This window comes from Mesocricetus auratus, unplaced genomic scaffold (assembly GCF_017639785.1).
Source record: "Mesocricetus auratus isolate SY011 unplaced genomic scaffold, BCM_Maur_2.0 Super-Scaffold_100003, whole genome shotgun sequence".
Lineage (NCBI taxonomy): Eukaryota > Metazoa > Chordata > Mammalia > Rodentia > Cricetidae > Mesocricetus > Mesocricetus auratus.
Window position 1 is genome coordinate 111,873,852 of NW_024429188.1, and position 10,235 is coordinate 111,884,086.

The window sequence follows — 10,235 nt, forward strand, 5'->3', positions numbered from 1 at the left end:
CTGGTACACACCTTCATTCCTGGTACTCAGGAGGCAGAGGCAGGCAGATCTCTATGAAGTCATTGCCAGCCAGCTCTACACAGCTGCACCTCGTCCCACACAAGCAAAAAATCAAACAAAAAACAGAAACTAATGTGTTTTTACCCTTGTCTATATCCCCCTTAAGAAAACTGTCCATACTAAACAAGAAAAAGAAAACCACAAATTATTCATAAATTTACGAATTTCCACCCTGCATGTATCAACTAGTACATAAAGTAAAATGAACGTCAATATTCTCTACAGAGTGTTCAGTCCTAGATGAAGTCCAAATTTTACATTTCCTGATTGAAATGACTCATAAAACTTGAAAGTTTTCAGATTAAACGTGTCCTTTGAGATCATGGTTAATCTTGGAAAGCGCTCAGAATATAAAATGATCAGTATTTTACAAGAATAATTAAGTAGTTTTCCCCCTGGATTCAGAAAGAACCTCTCTGTCTGTCTCCTACTTTAATGTATACACCGCAACACAAGGATGTGAGAGTCTTAACTAGTACAGCCCCTTGGTGGGGAACTTATTAGAGAGCGAGGCGATGCCAAGGCTCTTCTTTATTTCACAGTGAGTGAAATGGAATGAGGCTAAAGGATAAAAGAGTCCTGAAGGAGACCCTCTAAAGGGCCTTGAGGGACACCCAGTCTTCTTGTGCTTCCACCCCCTGCAATCTCAGGCGCTGTGAAAGGTTTATGACAGAGGAAGTAGCAGTGAAATCCAGGTGCTGAGTCCACTGCCAGTCTCAGGCATGCCTCTGGCCAAAAGCATGACTGGTGGGGGCGTGGCCTGAGCTGTTGAGCTCACGCATGCGCATTGTCCCAGCCTCTTGAGTTTACGCATGCGCATCGAGCCAGCCAACCTGTGAGATTCCACTCAAGAAACAGAATCCCAGCAGAGTGTGACTAGCGGCCTGAGGAGAAAGCAGCCCGAAAGGAAGTGTGGTAGGACCTGGTCTCTAGGTAGGTGACCTTGGTGGCCTGGGACTCTCTGAGCTCCAGTGCTGAGGACACTGGCTCCAAGAAGCTCAGCGGCCACTGGCAGAGGAGCGTGTGGGTTCATGAGGCAAGGCCTGGGCCGCCTGTGAGGAGATATCCTGGTGAGTTGCCTAGGCCTCAGCCAAGGGGAGGCTCAGGAGGGCAGCGAGTGCAAGGGAATCGCCTTCCATTAGGTCCCGAGAGAGGGTCAGGGAATCCGTATGTGAGGCAGGGACCGAGTGCGAACCTTTTACATCTGTACATCTCTGCCTGCTATGTTCCTTATTCGCACCAGGGCCCCTGAGCGCCTCCTGTGTCTTCAAAATGCGAAGCGGCAGGGGCGTCTCCGACGAGTGTGGCACAGCTTCGTTTCTGGTGACATAGCCATGGTGACTGAGTCAGTACTAAATTGCTTAGTCCCGCCGTCCATACACCAGTACAAGGATAGTCAGACACTGGAACACAGGGCGCAATTTTACCCGCGCCCGCATCCCCTGCCCCCTCCCCCCAAGGCAGGAACCCAGCAGAAGGTATATAGGTGGAGATACGTACGACAGAGCCAGCTCCACACTCATCATGGAGACTGGACAGGACAAACCACCACGTCATTGTAATCCTCCATGAACCCCCTGCTCCAGTACAGAGAGAAGATGCCCTGTCTCCCTCTCCATGGAACCCCGTACCTTCTTCTATGACTCTAATTTAACTCCTTGGGCTTTTGTATGTCATTGCAATCACAAGGTTTAGGAGCTGGGGCTAACACCGGGGCACAGTAGACATGCCACCCAAGGGGAAGAAGGCTACAAGCAAAACTGCGAAGCGCCCACAGGATCCCTCAGGTTCTCAATGTGATGATGACTTGAAGCACAATGTTCCCCAAAAGCCAGGTACGATGAGAGGGTGTTGTGCAAGGCTGTGCTTATCCCAATGTACAGTCTGACCTATCTTTTGGCAGGTGGTACATAAGGTTAGCTCAAGCCCAGGACCATTGCTTCAGATTGCAGGACATCTAAAGTGCTTAAAACGTGTTATCTCTATATATCTCAAGCTTGTTTGTTGATTTTAGGTTCCCCCTTAATGTTCTTACCCCAGGAATGCTAGCCTAAGCCATCCTCACTTCCAACTTGTCTCCCGGCAAGGACATGATTTAAAATTACTTTAACCCTGGAAGGCTTGTACAAATGTCTAAATAAAATATCCCCAGGCATGTTCCTGTTTTCATCTGACCTGTGCACACATGTGGGATTTAAAAGTACTTTTCTTATCTAGCAAGCGTAGAAATTCCATAGTCAACTTATTTTTGTATTTTCTGTTTCTTCAATGTAGAAGAAAACCCCGGGTTTGAAAACATTGATGAGGACAGTGCTTCTTCAGATCGAGATGAAGAGCAAGCAAGGTGATATATGTCAAGTACTGTTTGGTTGTCATTGGAAGATGGTTTCATAAATTGAATCATTGTCTGTAATACGCCGAATAATATTTTCTTTCCAAATGAACTGAATTTTCAAATACTCATTTAAGAATTTTGTATGTTTTTCATAGAGAGTCTGTTCAGAAGGTGTTACAGGAAATTCAAGGTATGTTTTTAGGAGATGCTCCCCATTCACAAGTTCTATATTTCAGTCATATACCTTTCACATCGTCACAAGAGAGCCACTGACCTCTGGGCAGTGGTGGCACACACCTTTAATCCTAGCACTCCCGAGGCAGAGGTAAGCAGATCTCTGAGTTCGAGACCAGCCTGGTCTACAAGAGCCAGTTCCAGAAAAGCCTCCAAAGCCACAGAGAAAACTCTGTGTCTAAAAGTGGAAAAAGAGAGAGAGAGAGTTCCACTGACCTAAAAGGCCCCATTTAATGTCTCCTTCACACATATAGGATTGCTTTATATATGGGTTGTCATTTGGTTTTTATACATTTCTTTGCTTTCTAAACTGGGAAATGTAATTTTTTTTGAGACAGGGTTTCTCTATGTAGCTTCGGAGCCTATCCTGGCACTGGCACTGAAGACCAGGCTGGCCTCCAACTCACAAATTTCTGCCTGCCTCTGCCTCCGGAGTGCTGGGATTAAAGAGAAAATTGAAATATTTTTAACAGCCTGGAGAGGTATGTGTGTTTCACACAGTAGAATTTGAGTGGGGTGTGTGTTACTGCTTGGAGTGGATGAGATAATCTACATTTTTAAACTACTGGCTATTGTATTTATTGGTTTCAGCACGTCATTTTTTTGTTCTGATTCATTTAGCTTTTCTGGACTTTTGAAGTTGTTTTTTTAGGATAACAGTGCTGATGAGAGCCCTTTCATACAACCATTAATATGAATGAGTTACTTATGTGGAAAAGTAAAGAAAGTACTTTGCTCCCTCCCCACCCACACTAGGGAGAAGTGTGAGGTCAGATGCTTGACCTCATGCAGACTATTAGCCACACATGAATGCACCTACGTCTTTACAAAGTGACTAACTTTTGGATACTTCCTAGAGACAACAGTATTATGAGTTCTCACTGATTTTTTTGACTCATCTCTAAAGACAATTCAAACAAATGTATTGGAAAGCTTTTGTCTGTTTGGTGCTGACAAAGAACTTGGATTATGAAGAGTCCCCAGTATATTTATGAGATACATAAATTTATGTGTTTGTATCACGGCAGGGATGATTCATAAGTACTAAAAATAGTTGTTGTCTGTAGGACCTTGATGTAAAGTGATACAATGAGTACAGGATTGCTGCTAGTGAAATATTATAGAATTCCAGTACTTACAGATAAGCATGTGTTAGGCAATCTAAGAAAAATAATTTAAATTGTATTTAATTTGAATCCCCCATATAGTGTCTAGGTACCATAAAGTACAGTACAGTAATTAAAACTAGCTTTCACTATGTGTTTTATCCATATGTTTTTAGCAGTTTTAAAAATAAAGTATAATTGTGCTTTGTCAAATGTGTTCTAACTAGATTCTATCCTAAGAGAACCATTTGAAACGAAGAATATGTACTGTATAACGTTTTGAGTATTAACTGGTCCTAAGGGGAAAATTAAATGCTGTCTTTGCACATCTTTATGTACATATTAAAAAAATAGAGACCATTTTTGACTTGGATCTTTCTAATCTATAATTAAATGTCTCTCTCTCTATATATATATATATATGTATATATACATGCACATATATACATACATACATGTACACACACACGCAGACACACATGTGCACATGAACACACAGGTAAACAGAAATTCTGTTCTTAGAAAATGTAACTGTTAAAAAAATAGTCAACAACCCTTGTTTTTTGAAATGATGCCTATTGTATCAATTTTAAATATCTGCAATATTCGTCATACATCATATCCCATATCCATTTGAATGGGAACAAAGTAACTTCCAATTTTACCTTCTAGTAAAATTTTATTTCATGTGTAGGTGACCTCACAAAGTCCTACCTTGCAAAGAGAAAGCAGTTTCGCCAAGATATAAATGCTTCTATGAAAATTCTGAATAGCAAACTTCTGTATGTTTATAAAACACAACAAAAGGAAAGGTAAAGTTGTTGGCTTCTCTGAACTACAAAATTTGTGCTGTTTATTACTCTCCATTAGTGCAAATAAATTCAGACTCCATTTTATCATTTTGCACTGATATGAATCTCCACTGAAAACAGCAATCACCTTTGTTTTCCACCGAACAGAAATTTTTTTAGTTTTAGAACCTCAGTTTTACAGAATTGAGATATATAAGTTAGAAGACAGTGAATATAGCCAGTTTCTTGCCTTTTAGATAACACTGTAACTGTATTACTGTAAAATTCACTGACACTTGATGTTTTGTAATTTGCTGGCTGAATGAATGAAGGGTCAGCACCAGAGCATTAATTATGTGTAGGGCAGTAAATAATACTCGACTATATAGATACGCTTGTATTGTAAATATGAGCCTTACATTATAGTGATACTCTTATAAGTAGTTTGAATGATTCTCAAATTGTAATCACCAGTTTCTGCGAAAACCACTGTGACAATGGGAAAAGACTGTTCGCTTAACTATTCCCTTATGTGAGTACCTGAGGGTGAAAGTGTATGTCATTCGCAGTACATCAACTTGCTATATCAGAATCTGTTATTTAGTAAGAGGGAAATGTAGTCTGTTACAAGCAAAATAAGTAATGATGGAAAATTTATATGGCAATGAATCCTCTTTGTTCAAGAGGGAAGGCATGTGGCATAGCCTCTTTAGTAATAACTTAGGACTACACACATTATTATTTTGACTACATACTTTATTAACGAGGTTACCTAACCTCTCTTTTCTCTCCAACATCGTATTATTTCAGTTATTTTTCTCTTCTCTTTTCATAGTATGAAGTAAGCCAAATGTTTATTTTTCTGAGAATGTGTAATTTGCCTTAACTTCAGGGTTATAAAACCATGCTTATTACTATGTTTTACAGACAGAATCTTCTATCCAAATATTCTGAGATGTTTGTGCCATTGTTTCAACAGTGGGAAAAAGATGTGCAGAAAGTTGAGCAAGAAGAATCCAGTTGTGTTGTAGGTGTCGGGCTTAGCTTTGCAATTAATCCGTTGTAACAAAGTCTAAAGTAGTGGGAATTCATGCAGCTATTAAACCCTGGATGAAGAAGATGGGTGATGTATGGGATGCTGGGAGGATGACTATCCTTTCTGGCTTGTTTCTTTTGTTTCTGGCAACATGTCAGTTTCATTGGTTAGGAGTCAGGCCAGCTAGCAAACAGAGCACACATATCCTCTTTGGAGGATTTCCAGAGAACCCACAAAATATTCTCTCTCTGTCTCTCTCTTTCTGTGTCTCTGTCTCTTTGTCTTCCTTGAGAGCCTAGTGAGATTCATATGAAAAGCAGTAGGAGTGCCCAGTATAGCTTTGTGACACAGTGCTACACAATTAGAAGTGAGAATAGAGCATGTGACTGCTCTGGCAGAGCAGTGTGAGGTGTTGGCTTTGAGTACTTAGCATACTGAAAGTCCCAGACCAGTAGGGGAAGAGAATGGGGCTTACATGCAAGGGGAGATTTGATAACTGATACTGATATTTATCCTGAAACTGAGAACACGACGACAGGGAAATTGGCTGTTGGGTGACAACAGAAAATGTTCTTTTTAGGGTCTCATATATCTTGACAGAGGACTGAGCTGTAGTACTAAAGAGAATGATCCTAAAAGCTAGGAAAGAGCCTATGTGCTGGGAAAATGAGGAAACCATCCATGTCTGTAGACAGGAACTTGGGCTCTGGAGCTCTGCTTGGAATCCATCCATAATTTTAACCAATTATCCCTGTGACTCATTCTCTTCATGATTGAAAGGGGTTAGCAAAAGATCTACTTCATAGAGTTGGTTGACTGTTAACCAAGTTCTGCCTTCCTATGTTAACAGAAATATTTTAGAGCAGTACCCGACAAATGGTTGTCATGTGCCTTTCATCTGTTTCCTACTGGATACATGTGGATGAGGAAATCTAGGGGATGACTTTGAGGGCCAGCAGGGGTTAGGCCAAGATCATAGTTTGAGACAAGTTTAAGCACAGAAAGTGCTGCATTTGGAAATTTCATCTGTGTACATATTGAAATGTGCAACAGTTAATACTCGTTGAATAATAGACAATAAGGAATATATTCTATTTAATTTCTGTGAGATAGGAATTTACCGATTGGAAGGATCCTCTTTTGACTTAAGCCTCAAGATTACTTGCATTCAAATGTGGGTGACAAAAAGAGTCTCTTAGTCAAAGACTGATGGAAAATATTTATTTAAAATAATTAAAATCATTTAAAAATGAACATATTATTTAAGATAGCAAATACCAGCAGTGATTGATTTAAAGTGCTTTCCTTTAAACACAGTGTAACTGGGATTGTGAATATTCAATTTTCTTGCATTTTTCACCTGTGTCTTTTACATTTTAGGATGTATCTCAACGGCACGCAGAGCTTTTACACAAGAGTGCAATGGCACAGAAAGCAACCATTGATGAAGCGAAAAAGATTGCTGATCAATTTCTACAGGTCTGTTTATTGTAGTTGTTAAGAAGTCACATCCTTACGTTGCCGTGTATACGTTAAAGTAGGAGACAGACAGAGTGGTTCTTTCTGAATCCAGGGGAAAAACTATTTAATTATTCTTTTAAACTATTGACCAGTTTATATTCCGAGTGCGTTCCAAGATTAACCATGATCTCAAAGGACACGTTTAATCTGAAAACTTTCAAGTTTTATGAGTCATTTCAATCAGGAAATGTAAAATTTGGACTTCACCTAGGACTGAACGCTCTGTAGAGAACATTGACGTTCATTTTACTTTATGTACTAGTTGATACATGCAGGGTGGAAATTCGTAAATTTATGAATAATTTGTGGTTTTCTTTTTCTTGTTTAGTATGGACAGTTTTCTTAAGGGGGATATAGACAAGGGTAAAAACACATTAGTTTCTGTTTTTTGTTTGATTTTTTGCTTGTGTGGGACGAGGTGCAGCTGTGTAGAGCTGGCTGGCATTGACTTCATAGAGATCTGCCTGCCTCTGCCTCCTGAGTACCAGGAATGAAGGTGTGTACCAGCACACTGGGCTTGTTAGTAACTCTTTTTTATTGTCCAGTGAAGTTTGTGAGGTTGTTATGCTACCTTTATTATTAGAATTAATATTGATCAATAGTGTCTTTGCATTCCATTTTGTAGCTATTAGAGATGGCTGAAATTTCTAATAGAATGTGAAAAAGAATGTCTGAAATAAACTTTTAGTAAAAAGAGAATTATACTTTTGGGCTAACTATCCTTAGTGACTCTGATGTCAAACCACAGTATTCAGTGGTTTAATTAGTACTTTGGGGAGATTCTTTGTAACACTCCTTTTATACAGGTTATATTTATGTATGTAGGAGTGTGCATATATGTGTGTGAGAGAGACAGAGACAGAGACAGAGAGAGAAAGAAAGAAAGATTGTGTGTGAAACATGTGTATTATAAGAAGATTTTCTTTTGGTTTTACGAGACAGGGTTTCTTTGTATTGTTTTGGAGGCTGTCGGTCCAGCTTGGCCTCGAACTCACAGAGAGATCTGCCTGCATCTGCCTCCCGAGTGCTGGGATTAAAGGCGTGAGCCACCACCGCCCGGCCCACTTCAGTATTTTAATGAACATTAAAATCAGCTTAAATGTCACCATGTTTTGCATTTATAACAAGCATCCTCTGATGGTGAAAGTTTGAAAATTTTGGACTTTGAATGTTTTGAATGTGACATGGAGAGTGGGGATTTCCAATGGTGCTAAACAGTTCTTTTGCATTGCCTTGTTTTGTTTTAGAGTATCAAAGATCTCGAGGATAATCACCAATGTCTAGATGCTTTTGAGCAATGCACAATGAAAGAAGAAATGGATAACTTGAAGAAGAAACTTACCACAGAAAACGTAAGTAGTGTATATTTAATACTGACTAGCAAGTATGTATGTGATGCTTTGGCTGTAGTCTTTGAAGAGAAGTGTATAGTAACTACTGATATCTCTGTTTTGAAACAGCAACATCAGAATGTAATGGCTGTGGAAACATGTCTTTGTTCTCTGCTCTCTGGGGACCATGAAGAAAAGCTGTGATCCTATGTGATGTGACACACACAAAGGATTTGCCACACTACCAGAAATTATAATAGAAATTGGTACATCTGAATCATCATTATTTTGTGTGCTACACAACAGCCTCCATGTCCCTCAACCTTCATGTGAGTGCTGAGCAGTTTTGTGAACAGCAATCCCTGCAAAGTTGTACAAATATTGATTTATCAGCCCCCTTGTCATATATATGGATTCGTTCTCTCTAACACTAGTAGTTATATTTTGGCGGTAAACGGTAGAATTAACACTATGACCTTATAAAATTACTTACCGCAACTTATAGTTGTCCTGTAAAACAGACACTAAACTGCTAAAAAATTATCACAAATGGAAAAACAGTAACGACAACAACAACAAAAGTTCCCAGAATTATCTTTGGGGAGGATGTTTGTGATGTCTCCAGGACTAATTTTCATTTAATTGGTTTGTTCAGCTGGTAAGTGATGCTTGTCCTTAGTGCTGATCGACAGCATTTTATTTATGTACAGACATAGTTAATTTTTTATCTCAGTATTCCACCTCTGCTCTTTGGTGGTATGTTATCTAGACTACTATGTCTTTCAAGTTAAATTGTCAGTGAGTGTGCATAAGTTTACCTGTGTATGCATTAACTCATTAATTATTCTCTTGGTTTTCTTCTTATGGTATACCTTTTTATATTAAACAACATAAATACCTTTCCTTGTAAACATTGTGTTCAATAAATTTGAAAATGTTTCACAATCTACTTGAGTATTTCAATTAAATACATTCCTTTAATAAGTAAGGGAAATTACCAAATCATTTGAAAGCATCTCCCACAGGAAGGAGATGGCTGACTCACTTTCCCATCTACTTTCCATTTTGACTTGGACCCCTGAAGCATGTTTCCTGTCTATTGTTTTACAAAGCACATATGCTTTAAGTATTCACATGAATGAGATTTACTCTGCCATATCCAAACATGCACGCACATATCTGCAATGATGAGAACCACCGTCTACCCCATTCATCTACCCAGTTTCTCCTACCATTCTGGCCACATAGCTATAGCTTCCTTAATACGTGTTCTTCATCAGATCCTTCGAAAACTGTTCCCATACATGTCAAAGAACATGTGACGTGAGTGTCTGCCCTATTTCCCTTAATGTAATACCCCGAGATTGCTTGTTTTTTTTCTGGAAATACCAGTATTTTATTCCTTTTTTGATATCTGAAGAATACTTCATGAATATGTATGCCTCATACTTTCATTATGCTTTCATATGTTGATGGGCAACTAAGCTGTCTATTTTTTTGTTTTAAATACCTCCTGTAATTGAGTGGCCCCATACCATGATAGCAAATTATGATTGTCAACATGACTAGATTGAGAATGAGAATTGGTTAAGGAATTAGTAAACACATGTGTGACAAATATGTTATGGTATTTACAGAGACGACTGGGAGAGAAATAGGAGAATTTCTTGCCCTAGATGTGGCTAGAATTATATAATAGGCTGGGAGACTACTTGGAATTAAAAAGTCAAAAACAAATAAAACTAGTGCATAAAGCTTCATTCTTCCTGGACTAGTGCAACTATTGCTGTGGCCATTGCTGGTAGATATCAGATTCTAGAC

At 39.1% G+C, this 10,235-nt stretch overlaps 1 protein-coding gene across 2 annotated transcripts; it reads left to right on the forward strand.

Annotated features, from left to right (window-relative positions):
- The first annotated feature begins 872 nt into the window (after positions 1-872).
- LOC101835209 (synaptonemal complex protein 3) lies at positions 873-9,359 on the forward strand. Of its 2 annotated transcripts, none has more exons than XM_040744684.1 (9): positions 873-993; positions 1,750-1,895; positions 2,335-2,404; positions 2,551-2,585; positions 4,430-4,547; positions 5,454-5,553; positions 6,943-7,041; positions 8,331-8,435; positions 8,544-9,359. In XM_040744684.1, exons 2-9 carry the CDS (start codon positions 1,787-1,789, stop codon positions 8,616-8,618), a joined length of 711 nt encoding a protein of 236 aa, XP_040600618.1. In that variant the 5' UTR covers positions 873-993; positions 1,750-1,786; the 3' UTR covers positions 8,619-9,359. The 2 variants fall into 2 exon arrangements, with proteins under 2 accessions (XP_040600618.1, XP_040600617.1); XM_040744683.1 differs by having other exon boundaries at positions 885-1,130.
- The last annotated feature ends 876 nt before the right edge of the window (positions 9,360-10,235 follow it).